At 39.7% G+C, this 26,168-nt stretch overlaps 3 protein-coding genes across 4 annotated transcripts; all 3 read right to left on the reverse strand.

Annotated features, from left to right (window-relative positions):
- LOC122765872 (transmembrane protein 272-like) lies at positions 1-2,949 on the reverse strand. The gene is made up of 5 exons (XM_044020332.1): positions 2,904-2,949; positions 2,212-2,297; positions 2,063-2,113; positions 1,721-1,927; positions 1-720 (listed from the first exon to the last, which is right to left on the reverse strand). Exons 2-5 carry the CDS (start codon positions 2,267-2,269, stop codon positions 512-514), a joined length of 525 nt encoding a protein of 174 aa, XP_043876267.1. The 5' UTR covers positions 2,270-2,297; positions 2,904-2,949; the 3' UTR covers positions 1-511.
- Positions 2,950-6,207: 3,258 nt separating this feature from the next.
- On the reverse strand, positions 6,208-10,574 carry LOC122765873 (transmembrane protein 272-like). The gene is made up of 5 exons (XM_044020334.1): positions 10,515-10,574; positions 7,672-7,753; positions 7,522-7,572; positions 7,219-7,425; positions 6,208-6,817 (listed from the first exon to the last, which is right to left on the reverse strand). Exons 2-5 carry the CDS (start codon positions 7,727-7,729, stop codon positions 6,615-6,617), a joined length of 519 nt encoding a protein of 172 aa, XP_043876269.1. The 5' UTR covers positions 7,730-7,753; positions 10,515-10,574; the 3' UTR covers positions 6,208-6,614.
- A 2,288-nt stretch (positions 10,575-12,862) lies between these two features.
- LOC122766021 (calpain-5-like) lies at positions 12,863-26,168 on the reverse strand. 2 transcript variants are annotated; one of them, XM_044020600.1, is made up of 14 exons: positions 26,120-26,168; positions 25,357-25,703; positions 22,920-23,104; positions 20,949-21,080; positions 20,630-20,841; positions 19,459-19,651; positions 19,172-19,359; positions 18,278-18,355; positions 16,736-17,156; positions 16,056-16,178; positions 15,560-15,756; positions 13,966-14,084; positions 13,258-13,394; positions 12,863-13,136 (listed from the first exon to the last, which is right to left on the reverse strand). In XM_044020600.1, the coding sequence occupies exons 3-14, from the start codon at positions 23,082-23,084 to the stop codon at positions 12,957-12,959; spliced, it is 2,145 nt and encodes a 714-aa protein (XP_043876535.1). In that variant the 5' UTR covers positions 23,085-23,104; positions 25,357-25,703; positions 26,120-26,168; the 3' UTR covers positions 12,863-12,956. The 2 variants fall into 2 exon arrangements, with proteins under 2 accessions (XP_043876535.1, XP_043876534.1); XM_044020599.1 differs by lacking the exon at positions 26,120-26,168 and adding an exon at positions 25,976-26,107.

A 26,168-nucleotide genomic window follows, 5' to 3' on the forward strand; every position in this document is an offset into this window, starting at 1 on the left:
ATTTCTCAAACTCCAAATAATTAGAAAATTCAAATTAAATAAAACATCAGGTCCATATAAAATAGCCTGTCGGTCGCAGACTTGCTCATACGCGGGGTGTTAGCTTTGCTGTGGCTCGCTAACTTGCTAACGTCTTTGCTGCTAACGTTAGCTGTGGCTTCACTGGGTGCTTTGCATTGACGTGGTAGGCTAAACTTGAGCTGCTTCAATGGTAAGCTAACTCCTTCTTACACAGAAGTATTATCACTTTACCTTTGTCAACGGTGCCGTCGGGGCATTTTTGAAATGTAATACAGGAACAGTAAAGTTGGAGATTACAAATTAGATTAACGCGATTAAAAAACATAACGTGCTAAATATGACTGTAACTAATGAATCGCAATTAACGCGATAATTTGACACCCCTAATCCAAATCACTACTTTACTTGGACTTCATATACAGACAAAAACATGAACACCATAATGGATGTAATAAAGTACAACTTGGCGCCTCCCGTCTCCTTGAAGTCGCTAGGCATCGGCAGGATCGGACAAACCACAGCACAGGAAGAAGCAACACATGGCACAGCAGCCGATAACCAGAATGAGACCTAAGAGGATGTAGCCCAACGTGGTGGTCCAGAAAGCAAACAAGTAGAGAGTCTTGTTACAGTAAGGATCGACGTCTGTGGTGGTCTTGTTATAGTTGGGCTGGTAAATAGAATAGATCCACACATTACCTGGAAAAAAAAAAAAACAAGAACAAGAAAGAAACCAATTAAGAGACATACACATGTTTGAATTTGCAGCGGAAGCATCACCATTAAACCAAAATTACAATGTCGACTGTAAATACTGCAATTCGATTTTTTCTTCTTTGCAAATTAAATAAATGTTACCCTGAAGTTCATGTTCTGATAAGGCAATACGTAAAAATACACAATATGTGGCAGGCAGGTCAGACTGGAAGTCTCACTCACTGAACCAATAACACAGGCTTTGACACTTTCAGCAGGTCAATGTTGTGCTTTCTCACGCCTGTGTTTGACTGTACATGTACTGTCAATTACTGGCTACAATTTGCACTAGTTTCACAGCAAATAATGTGTGTGTATATTTACAGTAAATCACTGTGCCACAGTAGGTCACTGCATCATTTTATAGTACTGACAAATGACAGTTGTATTATCTGGGATTCAGCAACATTACCTGAATAAATACAGTTTCTTTTAAATAAACGTCATTACATATTACTCTGATTTTGCAGTATCCTTCTTTTTAAATCCCACATTACACTGCAGTACATTACAATGATTAGGCAGCTTGGTTAAAAACTGGAACTGCAAGAATCACACCTCAGAACATCATTTTAGAGGGGTTTCCTCTAAAACACACAAAAATATGGAATTCGATTGCACATCATCACTGTTTAAGCCAATTTGCTGTGAAATGTACAATTAAAGCCCTTAAATTGTTGACATAATGGACATTACAAGTTCCGTTTTAGTCATTTCTTTGTTAAATGGAGTAAAGAAAACCAGAAAATGTTCACATTTAAAAAGCTGAACACCTGGAGAACTTGTTTTACTTTTAAAACATTCAAATTGATCAAAGTGATTATCTGACATTTTCCACCATGGTAAATAGTGAAATTTTACAGTTGGTTTTAACCAGAAATACGTTAACATGAGGAAACCAATAGCGCATCAAGAGCTATGTCATGAGGACTTCTAAACTCACCAGCGATGAACCAGCAAGAGAGGAATAAAGACGTCAGTGAGTTCCAGGCCTTGCAGACTTGACTGAGTGGGTTTGTGGTGCCGTCTTCAGGCTCCTGAGCACAAGGCAGGCAGGCGAGCAAGGATAGCATCAGGCCAAAAACCCCCAACACTATCAAATAGATGGGGATGTAGTCCTGCTTCGGACATTCGTGAAGATACACTACTCCTGTAGGAGGCAAGGGCAAAGACAAGAACAGGAAAAAACTGATTCCAAAAACATGGAAATTCAATAAAACTGCTACTTTACTGTCACATGCAATTTCACCATGAATAAAATACCTGAGAACAGGCATCAACTCACCAAGTGCAATCTGAGCAATAGGCAGAGCGACTGCAAATATCTTTGAACATCCTGAAAGAATAAAAAAATAATACGCCTTTAATTTACTTTTTTTTGTGTACGGTGCTGATTTAACAGAAACAAAAATATATGCGAGTGTCACACCTCACCTAATTTATATCCAGTGGGTTGTGGAGGGTTTTTTAAGGTTTCAGTGAAAGTGATCATTTTAACAATAATGAATGAAGGCGCTAACCTGCAGAGGAAAACACACAACTGAGAATATTGGTGTATAAACGACAATAAACAACTAGAAGTAAACAAAAAATAAGCTTTTACACCACAGTAAAATTTTCTCCAACTATATAAACACACCTGAGCAAAAAAGTACTCAAAATGTTTATAATCGGATTGAATTTGTAAAATTTGGAAATACGTCACAGTTTAAAGTTCGCTTGGCTTTTCTTTTTTTAACACAAATGAAAGAAAACGGTCTATTTTGTGACTTCTGGAGAATTATTGCTACTTTAATACTACTACTACTACTAAAAATCCCATGTAAAATGAATCACACATTACAAAACTCCCCTGCATTTTTTAAAGCCTGAATATGTGACCTATAAACACACACCTGTTATTCCCCTGCAATTCACCATGGGTGATCCTTGTCAAGATGTAGTACATTATAATAAAATCTGTTATTTTTTGCTCTAGTCTTTTTTCCGTAATCATCTCATCGAAAAAGCACATACAGATGCACTATTTTCATAAGGTGTCCGATAATGGGTTTGACCTAAACCCGTCCACTTCAAACAGAAACAAAGTTTTTAACATGACAGCCTTCAGACTCCTCGTCTCTTACCTCCTCCCTGGTTTGCTGCTGCTGGTACTGTCAGCTGCTGCTACCAGTCAACCGTGTCCTTATAAGAACTGGATAGAGCACCGCCCCCTGACAGTTTTGTCATGGTGGCCACTCATGGTACTGCAACAAAAAATACTCACGTGGCCAAAAAGCAATTTTCCCATTGACCACAATAGTAAAAGAGACACCTATGAAACTGTTCATGTATAGATCTTTATATTCTATATTTTTCACATTTGTAAAACCTTCCTAAAGGCCACAAAAAGCCCAGAAAAAGTTATTTCCCAAAGCACAAAACTCAGTCATTGCTAATAGAAGTGGTATAAGATTAGTACAGTACAAATGTAGCACTGTTTATTGCGATGACATCACTGAACAGGTGAATTTTAGGTGCACTAAAATTCACAATACTACTTGACGTCTGTTCTACACCCTGTATGATAGAGAAGAACAGATTACACCAATCAATGAATGAGGAGCCAGATTTATTAGGTTTTCACATAACATTATTAATCAACCGGCTCAAATGTTAACACATTACACTGTCAATCTACAGCCGTCATTCAGACAGCTTTACATGACAGACATAATTAACTGAACTAGATCATCAATCTATGCACTAAATTTAGCAGAGTGAAGTAACCAGCACCACTATATAGCAGAGAGTTTTCTTTGCTCCAGAGAGCCAGAGAAAGACATCTGCTCATCTCATGGTAACAACATTGATGTGTTTGTATAAATAAAAAGAGCAGTTTATATGTAAACTGAAATAGAAACCAAAATTAAAAAGTGCCTTTTGTAATTACTCTCATCATGCTGAGAGACTGTCAAATGACATTTGTTTTCAGTCAAAGAGAAACCAAAATAAGGATCTAAAGTTCACCACTTAATACTTACTTTGCACAGTTAAAGTTTCACATCACTTTTTCAGGAAAAATCTGAATATTTTGCTTAAAATATTATATGATACTAACCACTTCATCAAAATAAAAATCACATTTTTCATTGTAAGCAGCGTGGGTATAAGTGCAGGCATTGACTGGTCAGACACTTTGGGATTCTTGCTTTAGTGCAGTCCAGGAAATTAACAAAAACAAACATTGCTCTCCCACTTTCTATTTCCCTCTCGAAGTGCTACAGCGCCCACTGGCGGCAACAACCAGTTACAGCACTTTCAATCCAGAATATAACAAATACCCAATATGAAATTAAGGTAATTTGAATCTCAACTCAGTATTACTTTTAGTGCCAACAAAGAGATTATCACTCATTGCAGTCCAAACTGCAGACTTTGGACAACGTAAAACAAGAGCACAAGTTAATTTATCAAATTTAGCTTACAGTTTCTGGTTGCTCAGCGGGCACGTCGACAGGAAAGTCCAAAAACTAGCAACTAAGTTTGGATATAAATCAGACAGATGAGAAAGACTGAACTGAAAGACGCCAGGAACTTGGACAGAAGAAGTGACGCTGAGAAACAGCCAATTCTGTGAGGAGGCGGGGCTAACTGGACACAGGTGAGACTAATTAGGGTGAGGCATACAATCGCAGGGAACAGGACACAGACAGGAAGTAACACACAAGTTAAGCAACTTCAAATTAAAATAGAAAATAACACATTTTAAAGGCTCAGTTTGCAAGTGGGAATAATTAACAATATAAGACATTCATAATTGTTATTTGTGTTTATTTGGGGATTCTTTAATTTAGTTTTCACCCGTTATGACTGCACAACACCGTTTCTGGTACCTTAGTTGTTGTCTTCTCAAGTTGAAATGAGTCAGTAATTTCAGTTAATGTAAGAAATGTCTACTAAAATATATTCCCATTCTGAGACAGTGACAAAGTGCTTTGCGACTCGCGTCTGAAAGCGATAAATAACCTGAGAAGAGCTTCAAACACTATTGTTTTGAGGATCACAAGACAGAAACGGTGTGAAAACATGTGTGTTATCATTTAAAATTCAAACACTTATTATATCTGTCACAGCATTGACCTCTAGTGACTTCTTTGTGTAACTGCAAGAGTGGGTTGTTTTTTTTGTTGATGAAGAGGTAAACCCATCTAGTACAACAGACTGACATCTGTCAGCCAGGAAGGATGAATGTTATCACGTACGTCATATGTTATTATGACATACATGAATAACCATGTATTATTTAATGTTCCACTTTGTGTGTGAAAAGTGCTATAATAATAAAAAAAAATAGCTGATGACCCAATACCCATTATTAACTGTCGCTGACGTTATTACCATTTTCACACCACCGGTTCCTGAAAAATGCTTTTTAAACAAAAGACAGCACTTTATTTTCATTTTTTTAAGTCACTGTAGAAGTTTCTAGCAGGCAAAGCTATTTGTCTTTCATTCTATTTATCTCTTTATTGCTGCAATTGGTATCAAAGCACCGTTGCCTTTAAAGTGCCTTTAAGGTGCATCATCAAAGCCATGTTTTGTTATAATATCGCCTTCGTATGCGCCTTTGTAAAGCAATCAATCATCAGAACCTGTACGACTTGTCGGTTTTACAACCTAACTAGATGCTGTCTAACTAACTAACTTCAAGCTGATAACTGTCTAACTGCAAACTGACGTCTGCTTAACTGTGTATGTGGAATAAACCTAAAGAAAGACAGTCGAGTTGTGCCCGCCGTACTTGTTCTGGTTACCCTTTCCAGAAGGGAGCATTGAGCTGGAAAGACCAGCCAGCAGAAATCTGGACAGTCACACTTTGCCTTTCATTTCCTGAGAACATGTGTTTTATTTTACTCATTTTGTGGGTGTTCTGTTGTTTTATTGTATGTCTTTATGTCTATTTTATGCACGCACTATGTACATACAGATTTACTGTACAGATTTACAGATGTACTGTATTTACAGACTATACAGCACTTTTTTGCAGTTTTCACAGTTTTAAATGTTCTTTATAAATAAAGTTGGATTGGATTGAAAGAAATCACTCTCTGTTGATAAAATTAAAGTTAAATGATGGTCAATGGCTTGTGTTTATATAAAGCTTTTGTTGTTTTCTTGTCTTGATGATTCACCCATTCTCACACTTTCACACAGCGCATCTATGTGCAGCTCATTTTCTAAACCCACATCATTTAAGATGAAAGACGACTCGCTCTACCACTGAGCTACCATCATCCCCATTGAAAGCACTCAGAGAGTACATATCTGTTGGCCCACATCAGGACCAAAATCAGAAAATGGAATCCAAATCACTCCTTTACTTGGACTTCATATAAAAACTAATGTAGCCAAAAACACCTTAATGGATGTAATAAAGTAAAATAATAATATTATTAACTTTTTTATTATTAAGGCAGCATGAATACAACAAGAGCAGATATTTAATATTTCATTACGTTTGACAACACAACAAACAGGAATCACTTGCCGTTGTAAAAAGGGCTCAGCATTTACAGATGCATTATTTATGATCAATGTTAAACTTTTTATCGTCTTAAAAGTTACAAATGTACACATCAGAGCTGCCAGACATAAAGCTGTGCAACTACAGTGCAAGGCAAGGTTTTCAAGCGATTAGTCGTGATGCACGCGATGTGCTTTTCGCATACGCTCGAAGCGGAACTGTGTTTCTGTGCACAGCAGTTACGCTTTTTTACAGCATTTCATTCAACCTTGCATCGAGGACACGTGTAACAGCCGATTGTAACCGCCTCACAAGCGAAAACGTGAAGTCTCTAGTCGTCAGGGTCGGCTCTGCCGCACAGGAAGAAGCAACACATGACACAGCAGCCGATAAACAGGACGAGACCCAATACGATGTAGACCAACGTGGTGGTCCAGAAGGCAAACAAGTAGACGGTCTTGTTGCAGTATGGATCAACGTCTGTGGTGGTCTCGTTATAGTTGGGCTGGTAAATAGAATAGATCCACACATTACCTGGAAAAAAGAAGAAGAAGGAGAAAGAAACCGAATAAGAGAGTTTTTCTACATAAACTTGAGTTATTGCATATTACTGTGATTCTTTTTAAATCCCACATTTTACTGCAGTACATTACAATGACTTAGCAGCTTGGTTCAACTGTAACTGTAAGAATCACACTTCAAAACATAATTTTAGAGGGGTTTCCTCTAATACCCACAAAAATATGGCATTAGATTGTACATTATTACTGTTAAAGTGTGCAATTTCCTGTGAAATATACAATGAAAGCCCTAAAATCATTGACATAATGGACACTACAAGTTCCGTTTCAGTCATGTCTTTGTTATATGGAGTAAAGAAACCAACATGAGGAAGCTAAGAGCGCACCAAGAGCCAGGAGGACTTCTAAACTCACCAGCGATGAACCAGCAGAAGAGGAAGAAAGACGTCAGCGAGTTCCAGGCCATGCAGACTTGACTGAGTGGGTTTGTGGTGCCGTCTTTTGGCTCCTGAGCACAAGGCAGGCAGGCGAGCCATGATAGCATCAGGCCAAAAACCCCCGACACTATCAAATAGATGGGGATGTAGTCCTGCTTCGGACATTTGTGAAGATACACTACTCCTGTAGGAGGCAAGGGCAAAGACAAGAAATTTAATAAAAGTGCTACTTACCGTCAAATGAAATTTCACCATGAATAAAAAGGCATCACCAACTCACCAAGTGCAATCTGAGCAATAGGCAGAATGGCCGCAAAAATCTTTGAACTTCCTGAAAGAAGAAAACAAAAAATGGCTTTAATTTACACTTTTCTTTAAGGAGTGTAGTGATTAAAAAGAAACAAAACTATGTGCGAGTGTCACACCTCACCTAATTTATATCCAGTGGGTTGAGGAGGGCTTCGGATGTTGTCAATTAAAGTGGCCATTCTATCAGTAATGAAGGCGCTAACCTGCAGAGGAAAACAAACAACTGAGAATATTGTTGTATACGCGACAAGAAACAACAACAATAAAACAAAAAAAAAACCAAGCTTTTACACTCCTGTACGTTTTCTCTGTCACTGAACACCATCTTTAAAAACATGTTCATTAGCTTTTTGTAACAGGAAACTGAAGTTTGTATCACTTTGAAAACAGCTCACTCCACTGGGAATTTGTGAAATTTGGGAATATGTCACAACTCAAAGTAGAGCTGAAACAATTAATCAATTAATCGATTACTAAATTAATTGACAACTATTTTGATAATCGATTCATCGGTTTGAAGCTTTTTTCATGATTAAAACAGGATTTCTGATCGTTTAAGCTTCTTAAATGTGAGTATTATCTTCACTTCTTTCTGAATAACAAAGAAATCATTAAAAGTGAATCATTTTGGTTTGTGGACAAAACAAGACATTTGAGAACGTCATATTTCCAGGTTTGACGAACGCCGATCAACATTTTTTAAGATTTTCTGATATTCTATGGACCAAACGATTAAACGAGAAAATAATCGACAGATTAATCGATTATGAAAACAATTGTTAGTTGCAGCTCCAGTTCAAAAAGAAAAGAAAAACGATCTATTTTGTGACTTCTGCAGAATTATTGCTACTTTATATCACTACTAAAAAATCAATATAAAATGAATTACAACTGTGACTCAACAACACACATTTTTTAAAGCCTGAATATGTGACCTATAAACACACACTCCCAGGATGTCCATATAAGGATTTGTGTATTATTAATCAGTCATAGATGTATTATGTTATTGCTCTAAACTCTCTAAAGTCTTTTTTCCATGATCCTCTCTTCAAAAGAGCACATACAGATGCACCATTTTCACAAGTGACGGATGACCTGAGGGAGACTCTCTATCTTGGCAAAACTGTGACAATATTGACACACGTTTTATTGCATTTCAGCCTCCTGGTCCGTTATAAATTATCTTTCCTGTTGCTGGGTTTCTAACCCCGACCTGCGATGAGCAATGCTGTTATCAATATGCAACAATTCTTCCAGCAAACTGTGAGTCAGATTTGTGTTTCTGAATTCAACGTGTATGGAACGTGAGAATGACAGCACAGCAGAGCTGAATGATGTGGTCAAACAGTCATAGAGCACTAACAGATTAGCCATTTTTGCATCTTAACTGTTGTTTTTATGGGGGAAAAAAACATTTAAATCATGAGGATTTTAACTTTTTTTCATGTGTTTCCAGCAACACAGCAGAACGCACACACGTCACACATTTTTATCACATTTAATCAAATAACAGCATTGTCTTTTGACTTTGATATCACCCTTGGTCGACAGCTATTTTGATTAGTGTTTGTCGATCCAAAAAAGGAAGTCATGATGAATAAACAAGGGTTTGTATAAGTGGACAGAACAACTGCTCTGCGTGTTTAATTTTGTGATTGGCAACCAGCCATCATTCCCCAATCCATTTTTACAATTTTTACAATTTAAATTACATTTTTCAGTTCAGTGTACTGTCACAGAGTCTCTTCACACCATAATAGTCTTTTCCTCCATCCTAATAAACTCATCTCACCGCCTTTCCTCGAATTCCTGAGGAACCAAACCTGACCTGATAGATGATAGAAATAGATGTAAATGGAGCCAGGAGGCAAAGTCAAATTCTCCCTCTTATCACTTGATTTACTTAATGCTGAAAGGTTACGATGGACTTTTGACCCTGCCTACCCCACAATTATGCCAAATATGTCTGTTTTAGTTTTAATGTGGAAAGTAGGTGTTTTTATTTCGTTTTGATGGGGGATTTTAGATGTTGCCAAAGTCGCATGATTCTCCCTGCACAAATCAATTTAGTTCTTATTTACTTCCTATTTATGAATGTCAGGAAGTCTGGTTACACAAGCTCCAGGGACTTAAAGTCACAAATTAGAGTTTAGACACAACTACAGTTGTTTCGATGCTGCATGACCACCTCTTTGAACTGCTGCGCCTGCTGCTGACGTCATGAAGTGTGACTGCATTCCCACGGTAAAAGCCAGTCTGACCAATATAACAGGAACAGCAGAGAGAGACAACAAGAGACAACCTGCACCGATAACAAACAAACACATGACGCACGCACGCGCGCGCGCGCGCGCACACACGAGTGAAACTTGAAGTGATTGAATGTAAACTAGTGTTTTTATCCCACTTAAAAAAAAAACTTTTCCATTACACGTTACATTACATTACATGTCATTTAGCAGACGCTTTGATCCAAAGCGACTTACAATAAGTGCATTTAGACATTTGGGTACAAATAAGAGCTAGAAGTAAGTAAGAGCTTCAAGTAAGCCAAACTATAAAGTGCTAGTCATAAGTGCGATGTATAAGGTTTTTGGTTTTTTTTTTGTCGTCGTCGTCTTAGTCAGGGAAGAGTCGGAAGAACTCGTGTAAATGCAACACGTTATGTTCGCTTTAAAACAAATGAAGAACAATAGAACAACTAAACGCACACAAACCCACTGAACCACATGAAGCGAGTCAATGTTGTCACAATGAAAATCAAACACTGTCACACAGGTAAAGTCGTCTCGTTTGGTTGTTTTGTTTTGTTTTGTTTTGTTTTGGCTCACAATTCAACATGGACACGCACCAACACGAAGCCAACTTCAACTGTCCGATAATGGGTTTCACCCAAAGCCCTCTGCTTCAGCCCGAAACAAAGCTTTTAACACGATAGCGTTCGGTCTCCTCGCCTCTTACCTCCTCCCTGGTTTGCAGCTGCTGCTCCTGTGAGCTGCTGCTAAGTCAACCGCGCCTTACACACACACATACACACACCTGTCGGGAGCGCGCACGCACAGGGCGTGTGTCTGGGTGTGTGTGCGCGTGTGTGTGGAGCGTTCCTACTGTCTGTCAGCTGGTCATAAAGACTATTAATGAGGATAATAATCCACTTCAATGTACAGTGTGTGGAGGATTTAGCGACACTTATTTGTGAAGTTACTTCACCCTTCTTTTCCACACGTGTTGGACAACGTATTATCCTTCAATTAGCGTCAAAAATGTTTAGTTTGTCTAAGGTGGGCTACTGTAAAAACACGGTGGTCCAAAATGGCGGCAGTCAGGTGTAACACTTACTAAAGATTTCCAAGTATATTCATTTTAATATATAAACTAATAATAAATAATGATAACAAAGTTGGGCCACACCATGGTGTAGTGGTTAGCACTCTCGCCTTGCAGCGAGAAGATCCGTGTTCGAGCCCCGGTTGGAACAAGGGCCTTTCTGCATGGAGTTTGCATGTTCTCCCCGTGTGTGCGTGGGTTCTCTCCGGGTACTCCGGCTTCCTCCCACAGTCCAAAAACATGCAATGTGGGGATTAAGTTCGATTCCACCCCTGGCTAATTGTACTTGATTCCATTGTAAGTCGCTTTGGATAAAAGCGTCTGCTAAATGACATGTAATGTAATGTAATTAGGTAAATTGGACACTCTAAATTGACCATAGGAGTCAGTGTGAGAGTGAATGGTTGTTTGTCTCTAGTTGTGTGTGGCCCTGCGATGGACTGGCGAACTGTCCAGGGTGTACCCTGCCTATCGCCCGATGTAGCTGAGATTGGCACAGCACCCCCCGCGACCCTCTGGTGGAGGATAAAGCGGTTAGATGATGACTGACTGATAACAAAGTTTTCTCTCCTCGATTTGCTTGTTTGTTGTAAAGTTTTGTTGTGCTTTGTTATCATTTACAGGGCTCATTTCAAAAAGAAAAGAAACAACAAAAACAGATGACGGAAATATGACTAGGACAAGAAATGACAACAGAATAAGCCACTCCCCCTTCCTATATACTTCCTATAATAAGTTATTTTATTACAAATGTTAAGAGGTTATAATGTCCAGTTTTGTATTTATTGTATATGTATTGTTCTGTGTAGCAGTGCAGCTCACAAAATAGTATCTGTGCTCCAGTTTCTGCGATGAGAAGTAGCACATACAGAGAGGTGTGGTTTCTCCTTTTGGCCACAAGGTGGAGTATCTGCTAAAGGGAGCACTGCTCCGGAGTAAACGTATAGCGATAGTGGCGCGTGAGAAATACAATGTGTGGCGGGAGTGCGTGACTTTAGACCGAAAAGTGTGACTGTTAGGCTCAATGCGTGAGACTCAAGAGCCCTGTGTTATTATGAAACACTGTATGACAAAATTATGAGGAAATATATTAGTCTCTGTTTAACATATCAGGAAGTGTCACATCATTATCATGCTTTATTTTAATGAGTCATAAGCCCTCAAACTCACAACACAACACTGGTAAATATTAATTTATGTTCACACTCATTTGTTCAAATGTTTGGTCATTCAGGGTTGAAATAATATTACACAATATGAAAAGTTGAATGATGTGTAATAATTGTGTGGTGGTTAAAAATGTACAGTACTTTTTAAGAGTGTAGAATATACAGTGAATTAAGAGCTTCAAATGAGCAAACAGGGCAGGAACATGTAACGTGGACGTAGAGGTAGTTTTACATCGAGAACCCCAGTATACAGTATCAGGCTGAGCCTCCAGATAAACAAATACTGTCCAACAAAGAACCGATAACGGTTCACTGAGTCGACGCCTTTCATCGGACGTTGACACAGTGTGCATTGTAACAGGTGTGGACTGAGATCAGGCCAGAGTGTAACCAGATAGTTTTATTGACAGAGAATTTCGACACCATCAGGACGCGAGTAATGACTTTAATGCTGGGTTTTTGGCAGTTAATATATTGGGGCAATGTCCAGTGTACATTTGATATCTTTATTTTGTTATCTACACTTTCAAACCAAATATGAGCGAGTCAGTGGTTTTACCCAGTGAGTAAATAAAACAGCTAGGCTAACACTATGCTAAAACATGTTAGTCCAGTGTGTAACCTTTACGATGTCTTGGCAGAATTGAAAGTGTAATGCTTCAAATAATCACATTAGCTGATTGGTTTTCAGACACACTGTGTTAAATATTTATTCAAAATGCAAATGTGATTTTGTACATTTACATTCAAACAACAGAAATAAAGTCAGAAATAAATATGACAGCAACAACAAATATGACAAGCGTATGATTAATGAATATTATTTAAAAAAACAAACAACTAAAGTAAGTTTGGCAGCAGGGAGGAGAGTGGTTGCCATGGATTGATGTAGTTACCAAGGATGCTGTCACAAATCTGTGAGGCAGGGACTGGAGGACGTCTCAACGTGAACGCAGCCTCTGTGTCGAGAGCCGGACTGGCTGGTCAATCGCAGGTCAATCACGTGGCTGCGAGTCCTCTCAGACTCCACTGTCTGGAGTCGAGCCGTGCCGAGGACGGTGTCCCACAGTAAACCTCTGCTCCATAACTGCACACGACAGACGCGGCTCATTATCAGCTCAGAATCAGAATCATTGGACATTTGTGAAACATGCTTTGTTAGTTTGTTAGCTTTTGGCAATGATTTAGCTCCATGGGAACGTGCATACCTCGACAGAGATGTGCGCCTCGGGGTATCTCCTGTAGAAGATGACTCTGAAGTTGAACTCTGGGTTTCCCTCGGCCTTAAACACTCGCGTCCTGATGGTGTCATTCTCACACCGCACAATGGCATAAACATCTGGAGCTGTGAAATTATGTAAAAGAACAAACACAAACATGCATTGAAGGGAAATCCCTTGAAGGCCACCATCATTTCATAACATGCTTGAGGAAATGAAAGGGTGAAAGGAAAGAGGGGCCTTCTCTTTATTGCAATGTGCTGTGTCACCATTAAGCCAGTGGTATACTTCTGTGCACATGCCGCACGCCAAGGTGAGTGTCTCTTTTGCACATCGCATATCGCATATCCATTACCATTAATCGATTAATCAATTGCTAAATTAATTGTCTAACAGTTTGATAATTGGTTAATTGACCATATGTGTCAGTGTGTGTGTGAGTGGATGGTTGTTTGTCTCTATGTGGCCTTGTGATGGACTGGCGAACTGTCCAGGGTGTACCCCGCCTTTCGCCCTATGTCAGCTGAGATTGGCACATCATGTGTCGGATAAAGAAGTCAAAGATGGGTGGATGGATGGTTTTAGTGTTTTTTAAATAATTTAAACAGCTCTAAACATCTGTGTTTTGGACAGATTGTCAGGAAAGCAAGAAACACATGTGTCAGTCGGGATGCTGCAGACGTGGTGCTGTGTGACCTGTCTCTTTGGGAGGACTGAGTCTTGACGCCCTGCGGAGGTGGACTGTGGTCACCACTGTAGGTTGAGGTAGAAAACAATGGAACATAGAGGAAGACGGCAAATCCTCCCTCAATTCCCTGCATGGGAAAAGAATGTTAAAGAGGATCAAAGGGAAAACATTCTGCTGCTGTAAAAGTAAAATTATATCAAATAAACGGGCTGCATGTGTAAATATTTCAGCGTTTGTTTGTGATTATTGAATCTGCCAAGGAGATTGGCTGCAATCTGCAAAAATCAGTGGCATTGACAGAGGTTTTAACATTCTCTGAATGCTTTGTCTATTTTAATATGAAGGTCTGTATCTGTATGTTTTTCCCCACTAATAAAATATACAAAAATCATCAGAATGTTTTGAATATCAAGAATCAATCTATGCACTAAAGAATAACGTTTGATTTAGCAGAGTGAAGTAACCAGCACCACTTTACATAGCAGAGAGTTTTCTTTGCACCAGAGAGCCAGAGAAAGACATCTGCTCATCTCATGGTAGCAACATTGATTGACTTGTCAGACACTTGTGGATTCTTACTGTAGTGCAGTCCAGGATATTGACAACACAGGCATTGCTTTCCCTCTCCCCACTTTCTATTCCCGTCTCGTGGTGCTACGGTGCTCTCTGATGGCAACAACCAATTACAGCACTTTCACTCCAGAATACAACAAATACACAATATGAAACTAAGGTCATTTGAATCTCAACTCAGTATTACTTTAAGTGTCGACAAAGTGATGATCACTCTTTATGAAACAACCAAGAGGTTTGTGTTCACCCATCACAATGTCCCTCTTGCATTATTATGACATACGACCTTCACACATCACATTATAACTAAAATCAGATACACTAAAAAACAAACTGCTTGGTATTTCAGTTGGCAACACCCTTTTAAATGTACGGTGGCCCTGATGTGCAAATCACAACAACAACAAATGTAGAAAACACAACAACAAAAGCGGAAAACACAACGTCAAAAGCAGAAAACATGACAAAAGCAGAAAATGCAACAACAATAACGCAACACAAACGACAACTCAAAGCGGAAAAGGTAGGTAAATCCTGTCAATAAGGATCGTCGACGGACACAGTGTTACATTTTAAGATAATGTTGTAGGGTTTCTGCTTTTGTTGTTGTGTTTTCAGTTAATGTAGTTTTTTCAGTTAATGTAGTTTTTTCAGTTAACCTTGTTGTGTTTTAAGTTAATGTTGTTGTGTTTTCCTATTTGTGTTGGTGATGTGCACTTCAGGGCCACCGTATAAAGGGGTTAATTCCAACTACTGTTTAAACCGTGAAATCCATTTGCTTAAACTTAATTAAGTTTTTTTTATGTTCATAAAAAAAGTCTCTTTTCAACGGTTCAATAATAATGAGGTCACTCGAAAACCGTTATCATGTGATCAGGTATGTCATAATAATGGAGAAAATATTTTTGCAAGAATATGAAAAACATCTTTTGTGATACTGTTTCACATTTTGTGCACTGCATTGTGGGACTCAACACCGTATCAACAGCACACTCAGAGTCTACAGACGCATGAACACAGATCACACACCTGAGTCTGACACGAGAATGGGAGAAGAGTTGTAACAGGAAGCGACCCGTTGCGCCCGGCAAGAAGGTGGTGGGCAGCACGACGTAGCGGCCTGTAGCCACAGTTGCCCTCAGCGTGACACTGCGGGAGTCCATGTAGACGGAGCTGGCCGCCTGCTCCACCACGCACTGCACCCGGCTGCAGCGGTTCACCTCCACCTGAGGGACAACACAGCAACAAGGGAATGTAGTTTGACCTTTCTAGAGGAATTATTAGTTTTATTTGCACAAACTTCAGTTACTAACAAAAAATTTGACTTTTAACACATTCTTTTTCCACAGCAGTAGTGAACACACACTGAGTTCATGAGCACCCAGGGAGCAGTTGCAAGGTCCCCCCTGAGCATGTACACCAGACTTTGACCTGTCCCAGGATTTGAACTGGCAGCCCAGTTAAAAGCCCAATTCCCTTCCACTTGGCACAGTCAAAAACATGTGTGGGGGCCATTATTGCTCACCTTCAGCACCTCGAAGCCAATAGGCAGGTTCTCCCCTCCTCCATCTTTCCTCTGTATCCTCCTGTCCTCCTGCTGCAGACACATGAGCACCTCCTCCTCTTTGTCTCTGACCTCAAACATGAACTACAGGAATAAGAAGGTAAGGTTTGGGTTAACAGAAACTAGAGAGCTCAGAGATTTGTTTGCAATTAAACTGAGTTTATGATGTAACTACATTAGAGCCTCAACTAACGATTATTTTCCTAATCGATTAATCTGTCGATTATTTTCTCGATTAAACGATTGGTCCAAAAATATCTTAAAAAAACCTTAAAAAATGTTGATCGGTGTTCGTCAAACCTGGAAATGATGATGTTCTGTCCACGAACCAAAATTATTAACTTTTAATGATTTTTAATGATTTCTTTGTTATCCAGAGCAAAGAAATGAAGAAAATATTCACATTTAACTATTACAATGCACAGCATGACATTTATGCGCCCTGATGTCTCTCAAACAAAATAATCACAAAAGTCTTAGTTTGACCATGTCAGGAAGCAGGATGGCATCATGGGAGACTTGTTGTCTAGTTTGGTTGTCCTGTGCATTTGTGCCTCACAGGGAGAGCTTCTGCATGGTGACGACATTATGCTCATGTTTTCTGCACCCATTCACAACAACAAATCCCTCTGTAGTTTTACCTGTGGATTGTGCAGGAAAGTCTCTCTGTGGTTAATGCATCCTCCACATCGACTCCTCTTATCCGTCTGTGCCTCCCATCCTCCGTTCCTCTCTCCACCATCATCTTTCACCACTTTTTTCACCGTTTTACCCTGCTCACACCGTCCTCTCTTCTGCGGCTGACTCTCACCGAGCCGGGCCTCCTTGCGGTTCCCCCGCTGCTCAGTCCCCCCGGGTTTTATGTTGGTTTTACCTAAGGTCAGAGCATAGTTGCTGTGGAGGACGACGGATGGAGGTGACCCAGGTGTGGTGGGAGCCGGAGCCCACTCCCCATGGCAGCGCTCTTCTCTCCAGTGAGAGTGTGGCCACAGCAGAGCTCTCTCCACCAGCCTGCACACCACCACATCTGTGAAGTAGTGACAGAAATCCTCGAAATCCATCCTGAGTGAGAGAGTGAGTACATCAGTGAGGCTTTACTCACACTGCACTTTTGTAGAGGTCTAGTGTGAAAGAAGTAGTGACATCTAACGGTGAGAGTGAAGACTATCACGGCAGGGAAAGACAGGGAAGGATGCAAGCTATCGCTTTTCCATTTGAGCTGCTGTAGAAACAAGGCACAATATGGCAGCCTTAGTAAAGCAACGCCCTAAAGTACATGTGAAAAGCTCAATCTAATGCAAACATATTTATTGGTAGTTCATTCAATTTCTGTCAATAAAGCCCTTTATACACAGCTACCCAATGCAGCACAGTTCATACATACCAACCAAGCAGAAATAAGGATAAGCGGAAAAGTTGTGATTGTTACACCACGTCTGTGTTTTTAGATGTTTTTTGACAGTGTGACATGATTCTGCATGTGTAAGTCAGTTTTCAGAGGAGTTCAAGTCAGAACTTGTACCAGAAACACACATGTTCATATAAGACAGCAGCCACCCAGTTTTACTGCTTTTGAGTCGAGATACAGTTACCGTGCCTTGTCAAGAGTGATTAGAATCTGAAATAAAACACCTAAAAACTAATGTGAGGTCTTAAATTATCTGTTTGTCTCTGTTCTACAGGCCTGAACACTGACTATTTTTTATCTAAAGCTTTATGTTTTAGCTTTATAAACTTTATATAATAAAGTTCAAAAAAGAGTGAGATTAGAATGCTCCAATTTTAAATTGACAAATAAATAACAAAACAGCTAGACCAAGGCATAATGAATAAATACACTATGACAAGAATAAAAACTATTCAAAAATAAGAAATACAATACAATACAAAAGTACTGTACTGTACTGTAACAAAGGTACATTTATTTTGCTTTGTTTTATTCTCAGGACTGTAAATCTCAAGATGAAAGAAGTTCACATTCGGTGTTTGAAATTTGAAATTCATCTTTTAAAATAGAGTTTGCTAACCTATGTTGAATGGTTGAAGTGATTTATGGGAATGAAGACTTAAAACGTTTCCCTACAGTGACAAAAAAGTTCTATTTATGTGCCAAATGCAAATCATTTAAAAGCAGTGACCACTCAGTTATTGGTATTTTGTCGAAATAATAGAATCAAACGTACCAGAACTCCCCAACATCTCGAACATTGAGGCCCATCTTCTCTCTGTCTGCGCGACTCATCTGTTGCCACTCCTGTGACCTGCAGGGGGCGTGCAAGGCCAATAAACTCAAAGACAGCAGAGCAGAAATGGTAAAGCTGCAGGACACAGTGCAATGGAAATGGCATATGAAGAAAAATACAAGCTGTGTTTCAACTTCTGGAAACCTTTATTGGTCCATTTTGGCCATTTTAAGAGTTTCTCAGCATCGTATAATGAAAATGACAGATGTAGCATTTGTATATGTGGCCTTGTAAAATGTTATAAAAACAGTCGGACACTGTTAAATGCTAGCAGATGGGATTCCCATCTTTTTGCAAAACACGTGATGCAGCCAGCAGTATAGTCTGACATGTGGCAGATGCATAGACTGTATATTAAAAATGGACGTAGTCTTCCAGTCTGAAAAGTGAAGCCAACAACCTATGACATATGTAGCATTTAGCCACCAGGGGGCGACTCTTCTGGTTGCAAAAAGGAACAAGTTTGAATTCTTGACTTCGACTTCTTTCATGATTTATAAATCAGTGAGTTCATGTAAGATCTCAATAGCTATAGTTTCAGTTCTTCTTTGGTAGAACTTCATCCCCTGGCCCCAGATGACACAGGGTGAAAGGCGGGGAACACCCTGGGTTAATTTAGTAAATTATGTTTCCATTTAAAATAGAAAAATAGACAATAAAGTACAGCACGTGTGAGTGTGATTGCAGGTGAAGGTTGCAGGTGACATGTGTGGTTTCAGAAGCTATTCTCAAAGCTTCATAATGGGGATTTTTCTTGCAGCAGGAAGGGTATGTCCATTTTTATGGACACTCTATAGACAGATGAAGTCAGTAAATGGTATAAAGTGCCCTCACCTCTGACTCCAGGCACCCGTCCAGTCTGTGGTCCCCCATGGGTTCCTCATTCGCACCATGAAGAGTCTGGACACTCGACCCGTCTTCTTGTCCCCCAACCTCAGCCTCTTCACTGCTGTGATCCCGTAAGCGTGTCCTCGCACTAGGCCACAGTCCAACACGGACTCCACTGTCTCTCCCTCTGCTGGCTGAGAAACGGAACATATTCTGTACATATACCTTATCTTTAATTAAAAAAAAACTCCAGTTTCTGAAATGTTTAATTTTTCCAGAATAAACAGCCTTACCCGTATGGAGCAAGTAATGAGGGATTTGCATTCATGGGCCTTGGCTAACGTCTGGAAGAACGTCCTCCTGTGGTCACTGTGCAGGACGAGGGCCTCGCGATCCAGACTGAGGGGCTCTGAAACTCCCCCAGTGAAGTCGATCAGGGCCTCTGCAGTGTTTCCTCCCTCCAGGGCCTCATAGCACCCGTTGAGTCTAAGAAGGAAGCCAAGAGTGGGTTAGATTGCTGTGGCCCTGTTGCTTTACTCCCTAGATTGATTTCAACATTTGTATCTGCATTTTCTCTTTCTAAGACACTTTTTTTTGAGTTTTTGTTTAGGGTGGTTACTAAGAGAAAAAACTCATCTGTCTTTATTTGTTTCTTAGACGCCTCAAAGGCATTTGATAGGGTGAATCATGAGAAATTATTTAAAAAATTGGGTGCAGTACTGTAGGTGTTCTTAAGTATATAGTCAGAATTCTGTCCTATTGGTATGCCCAACAGACCATGCAAGTTAAATGGGACAACTGCTTATCTGCTCCCTTTCATATCAGTAACGGAGTAAGATAAGGGAGCATCTTATCTCCTATTTTGTTTAATTTCTACATGAATGATTTATCAAATAATCTAAGCTCATGTAAAACAGGCTGTATGGTCGGCAGTACAGTGATGGAACCATCTTATGTATGCTGATGATTGTGTGATCTTTAGTCCTAGCTCAGCTGGTATACAGCAGCTCCTTAATGTGTGCTCTGTGTATGGGGAACAGCATGATATAAAGTACAACGAGTCAAAAAGTGTGATAATGATTTGCAGAATCGTGGAAGATAGACATATGACTTTTCCTGACTTTAAACTCTCAGGCAAGGTTCTAAATATCTGCAGTGAAGTGAAATATCTTGGTCATGTGATCACAGACCAACTGACAGATGATGAGGACATTTTTCGTCAGTGTCGTATGTTGTATGTGCAAGCAAATGTATTGGTACGTAAATTCGGTTGGTGCACTGTTGGTGTGAAGCTGACTCTGTTCAAAGCGTACTGTTCACCTATGTACACTGCACATCTGTGGTTAAAATATAATATATATATATACAGTGGGTTGCATAAATATCCACACCCTTTCAACTTTTTGACATTTTGCCATGCTGGAACCACAAACATAAATATATTTAATTGAAATTTCTGCTCACTTAGCGTAGGCCTTCTCCAGCAGGGCGCTCCAAAACTCTCGTGGTGTAGCTGAGCGACAGAAGAGCAGCACCCCATCCCCACTGACTGGCAGACAGTCGTCCACAACCACGTCCACCCAGCGGCCAAAGCGCCAGAACCGGAAATGGAATATTCCCGCATATAAGTCAAGGCGCTTTGGGTTCCACTCCTGATCTTCATGATCAGGGATGACCTGTGGGACACAGAGTAGGAGAAGAAGAAAAGCCATTAATGAACGGAGAAAGGTTTTGGGTTGTTTTTTTTTAATAAACAAGGAAGGAAGGAACACAAATAATCAACCTTCTTCCACAGAGATGGCTCAGATGCTAGGCAGGAAATGGCAGCCACCATCCAGCAGTTACCCAGACTGCCTTGGTGCAGGTCACGAGTGCTGATGCCATCGACAAAAAGACGAGGATCTTTGCATATTTCCTGGATTGGATTGAAGCATAAAGAGAAATACATGTGTGGTTCTTTTGCTGCAAAATGCTAATGTTATTTCTTTTGCTTTCTTTTCTAAATCCAAAACAATCAGCTGAAAGACATTAAAATGTGGAGGCAAGTGCAGAATCAGCAGCAGTATTAGCACAAGACTTTGCTCATTTCATGTTGGTCCACTGTGAATAGAATAGAAAACACAGTATTCATTTATTTATTTACTCAAACATGATAAAACAAATTCAAATACACAGGCAGCAGCAACTAAGTAGGAATAACTGCAGCATTTCTTCCTCTATAAAAAGTTTTATGAACAATTCTTGTGGCTCCAAACACTGATTTCATGTCAGCACGCAGTAATAAGCAGTGTGATTACTGAGCAGCAGTGAGAAGAGTCCCGGTGTTTTATGAGCTGATTCAGTGTCAGGGCACTGCTGAGGAGACAGATCTCCTCTGTGTGGCCCTGGTGATCTCAGTTTGGACAGGGTCAGGTAACCGCAGAACTGCTGCTGGACACACGCACACACACAGAAAGACACACTCTTGGTGGCCATAACCTCTTAAATGTAACTCTAATCCGACCTCTAAGGCGATATCAAGTTCATAAAAAAAGCACAGATGAGCAGGTGGGGGAATCCAGGTTGCAAGCTGAACTGTTCCAACAGCAAATGGGAAATTACAAAAGTTTAACTTTGTTGTTGTTGAGTGTGTATCTGCAGAGAGAGCCAACAGATGTCATCCTATCATCCATCTCCTTGTTGATAAATGCTGCTAAATACCCGAGTGGAGCAATAGGAACATAATTCAATTCCGTTGGCTCTGTCTTAGTTCTGTCTGAGCCATAAACTAAGAATCTCAGACATTTATTTTTTTGCTTATTTTTTTTTGCTGAATTCCGAGTTTTAACAGGTCTTGGGAGAAGTCTAGAAATCACTACAATAAAAAGAGCATAGAAGGGTTTAAACAGATTTTTAACCCTAATCCTAACCCTGAAAACGTATTCTTTAATATGGGTGTATTCATTGTCTGCCTCCTGTTAATCAACTTATTAGTCTAATAAATATAGGAGGTCAACATTTACCCCAAACACTACAGAAACCCTGCAATTTTTAAAAAAAATTACATACAAAAACACATTTGGAAATCTATTCCTATTTCTTGTGACTTAAATCTTTACTTTGACCCCGTTTCTAATCTCTTCGATGGATGTCAGCATATTCTCTGCTATGTTTTTGTTAATAAACACCTAATCCATTTCATAGAATTGATGTTATATACAGTATATTTCCGTGCACTTGGCAATAAATAATTCCTTCTTGAGTTTCACTGTGTTTATTCCAGTGCACTGCACCCCCATTAAAGGCCGCTTGTGTTGGTGCAGTGACAATAAACACTTACATACAACTTAACATACAACCTTCTTGACACTGTGCTAAAAACATCTGGGCTATTTAAACAGTTGCTGCTTTTCCTTAACGCAACGCAACCGTATATAAATACATAGCCTATACACACACACACACACACATACACACACTCACAATACAGAGGTCCATCAGCAGCACGAGCCCCTGCTCCTGCAGTGCTAAGGTTTCACTGCTTGACGTCTTTCCTATAATAGAAAGTGCTTTATTTAACTGAATCTGATGAAGATGAAGTAACACACTCGGTTTAAGATGTGTAATAAACTCTGTAGTAGTTTGGACCAGTGCAATGCAGGAAGGTGTGTCAGAAATCTGAAATTTAACACACTTTACAGATTAATGCTGTGAATAACGTCAAGAGTGTCCTTATCCTGGAGGAGCTTCCTCCCTCCACACACCTCACACTCACCCTCGGCCTCTTCCAGGTCAGTCCAGGCGGAGGCTCCCGTTTGTAAAAGAGGGACTGGGCAGTTGTGGGGAAGAGGGGGTCTTTAAAGAGCGCACCTCGACGCAGGCAGGCTCGCCTCAGCTTGTGAAAGCTCTGACCCTGGAAGTCACTCACTCGCTCAGGCATTCTAGGCCGAGTGCAGGCGCCTGAGGAAAGTTGGCAGGAAGAGGTGAACTGTGAGGGATTTACTGCAACCAACAAACATTGCTGTGGGGGTCAAGTGTAGGCAAGTTGAGCTAAAGAAGCATGAGACTGAGGTCAAGTTAGATTACAAAAAAAAAAAGACGAAGAAAGTCAATAAATACAGTAAACATTTCATTTTATTAATTAAATTAACCAATGGCTACTTTAAAGTATAGTTTAAATGCATTTCAGGCCTAATGCAGTGTGAGATCATAAGGGTCTAGTCTGGTTAAGAGGAGGTCGGTCTCGAGAACAAGGAAGTAAAAGTGTTTGTTTTGATATGGAATGATGTACAGTATATATATTCAGAATAATAACACTCATGGCGAAGAATAATATCAACATTTCAAAGACAGAGAAATAAATCTAAAATGAAGTAATTAATAATGTGGCCAGTTTGACACCTCTGTCTCAAAAACACATTCTAGCAGTAAGGAATCATGGGAATTGTTATATTGTTTGGTTCTCCTGTGCGTTTGGTCTTTACAGGGAGCGTTTCATGAGCAGAAAGCGCAGCAAACCACAATGTGAAAGCCCCCAATATTTAACTGAACAGGAATACAGATTTCTATGGATTTAAAAAGTGTTTTGGGTAAGTCACGTGCACTTCTCTCAACAAAACATATACTGTAACAATGTCCTTTTTTATAAACTTTAGTGCAGAAATTTCCCATATTTCATATTTGAATTACTTCAGGCTTTCTTTCATTGTTCAATTATTACAGTAGGAGCGTCATTTAAATCTACAATCAGGACCCATGATCAAACCTAAACCCAGTTAGTTTTAATTACATCATTTAGGTTGTGTATTTTCAAGCAGCAGAGGATCCAGGAGGTCCTGCAGGGTCTGTGTGTGTGTTTATGTCTGTGTGTGCGCGCGTTTGTGCGTGTGTGTTATCGAGAAGGGGTAGGGTGAGGTCAGCATTAAGGTTTAGTCATCAGTGATATGAACTGCGGGGACCCTAAGTCAGCAAGCCTGTGTGTGTGCGTGTGCGTGCATGTTCACAGCGGGGTCATCTCAGGGTCTTGCTGTTCTACGGACAAACGCAGATGTAACTTTGCAGGTGCTTGGGTTTGCAGATACCACGCAGGTCAGTGTTATCAATTATCAGTGAGGTTTTGTTTCCCGTGTATCAGTGACACATAAACAGCAGGAAAAACTGGTAAAGTAAACATACATTTCCAATATATTATGATTCAGTGTATAACATAAACATGACTTGGAAACAGTGGAAACCTTTTTCATTTTTTTTTAAGATCTTTAACTGAAGTAAAAGTATCACATAATGCAAAAATATGTAGTGTTTGTCATGTAGAATGGCCCATGTTAGAATAATGTATGTAGTTGTACTAAATTATGCTTTTGCTGGGACTAACTTGAAGTGGTTTGTTTAGAGTAGTTGTTTATCATTCAAGTAACAATGAATGTGATCTTAGTCTATGATAACTTATCACTAAATTAATTAGATTTTTACTTTTTATAACTATCAACAAACTAAAGTGATCCAAGTGAAACATTTGGTAAAATTGATACAAAGTACCTCAAAACTCAACTACTTGACTACACGTACCTTGTAACTCTCCACCACAGATCACGTCTTAATAATTAATGCAGACATATCATGAAGTCCTGACTCGCCATTAACACGTGATGAAAACGTAACGAACAGTTTAGTCTAATGATAATCAACACACCTTTTAAATGAGCTTTTAAATGTTGTTTTTGGGTTTTTTGATTAGCTGGTTTAGTTCATTTCTATTTTAGCACGTGTGTACATACAGTCAGTGTTTACAGGAGACTGACTGCAGATTCAAATCATTACACTAACATAAAACTGCATTGCATTGATCGATAAAGATCATTTTTATGATTTGTTTTTAACGAACCGTTTACCTTCACAAATCCATCCAACAAAAGACTATTTTATGTAAATAGAAATAAGCTATTATATAACCTATGAAATCATAAGCTTTATAGTAATGTTGAAATTTAATTTTAGTTTTGATACATGGTTTGCAGGCGTCACTTGTCAAAAAACATGTGACGACTTAGGAAAATGTTAGATATATTGGTGTGACAGTGATCCAGTCTTCAGCTTGTGTTGGATATGACCCTTTTTTTAACCTTTAATAATTCTGGGTCATACATTTAAGAATTAAATCATGATAAATATGTGGTTGTACAGCAGTTTTTCCTTCCTCTGAAGTGTTTTACCTTAAAATCAGAGTAGGAGTTGATCCACTTGCTTTTCCTGGGATGAGTCTATTCCTTGAGCCTCTGCAGTGGATCCACTTTCATGTCCTTCTCGGATCATTTAGGAGATCCTCCGGGGAGAATCCTAATTCCTCTTTAAAGACGACCACCCATGGCTGTTGTGAGAAAAATAGCTAGCATGTGTTTGCTCTTTCTTCTTGTTGTTGTTTGGCTCAGAGTCAGCTGTTAAACGCCTGCTGCTGACTGTGTCCAGACCAACGTTTTCCTCTTCTTCCTTCCTCCGATTCTGTCAGGAGTGTTGGATTCATTTCCACTAGGTACTCATGTAATGTTTGACCTCACTGGACCTGAATATAAAACATAATGTAAAGGAATTTAAAATAAAACACACAAAAACACGTACGATTCAGGCAGCTGTGTGATGCTGCAGGACAAAAGTACAGCTTGATGTGAGTGCTGCAAGAGCCGTGACATGCAGGAGGAGGGTGACACTGCAGTGTAACTGTATCTGCCTCCACCACACAGACAATGGACAGACACCCAGTCACCCACAGCAAGTGACATGCCACACAACTGAAGCCGTGGAAACCCACACACGCAGTCAAAACGCCTCACTCACTGCAGCCACTCTTGAGTTTCAGACACTGTATCCTCTGACACCTGTGTGAAAACTGCTGTGACTTCACTGACAACATCAACTAATGTGTTTTCCGTTTGTATTGCTCACTGCTGCTTCTGCTCCTCTGACTGAGCACATTCTCACCACATATCTCTCTTCCTCTTAATATGGCCTCCACGATTCCCCTCCTCTT

The sequence above is a fragment of the Solea senegalensis genome, linkage group LG3 (genome assembly GCF_019176455.1).
Source record: "Solea senegalensis isolate Sse05_10M linkage group LG3, IFAPA_SoseM_1, whole genome shotgun sequence".
NCBI classification, from domain to species: domain Eukaryota; kingdom Metazoa; phylum Chordata; class Actinopteri; order Pleuronectiformes; family Soleidae; genus Solea; species Solea senegalensis.

Bases quoted from the DNA above. Each gene is read 5' to 3' on its own strand.
- LOC122765873 (XM_044020334.1), bottom strand. From the start codon at position 7,729: ATGGCCACTTTAATTGACAACATCCGAAGCCCTCCTCAACCCACTGGA. The intron at 7,426-7,521 runs GTGAGTTGGTGA...TGCCTCCTACAG, and splicing joins TATTGCTCAGATTGCACTTG to GAGTAGTGTATCTTCACAAA. The intron at 6,818-7,218 runs GTGAGTTTAGAA...TCTTTTTTCCAG, and splicing joins CTTCTGCTGGTTCATCGCTG to GTAATGTGTGGATCTATTCT.
- LOC122765872 (XM_044020332.1), bottom strand. From the start codon at position 2,269: ATGATCACTTTCACTGAAACCTTAAAAAACCCTCCACAACCCACTGGA. The intron at 1,928-2,062 runs GTGAGTTGATGC...TGCCTCCTACAG, and splicing joins TATTGCTCAGATTGCACTTG to GAGTAGTGTATCTTCACGAA. The intron at 721-1,720 runs GTGAGTTTAGAA...TTTTTTTTCCAG, and splicing joins CTCTTGCTGGTTCATCGCTG to GTAATGTGTGGATCTATTCT.
- LOC122766021 (XM_044020600.1), bottom strand. From the start codon at position 23,084: ATGCCTGAGCGAGTGAGTGACTTCCAGGGTCAGAGCTTTCACAAGCTG. The intron at 20,842-20,948 runs GTTGATTATTTG...TGTGTCCCACAG, and splicing joins AGCCATCTCTGTGGAAGAAG to GTCATCCCTGATCATGAAGA. The intron at 13,395-13,965 runs GTCACACAGCAC...ATAATTTCACAG, and splicing joins CAGTCCTCCCAAAGAGACAG to CTCCAGATGTTTATGCCATT.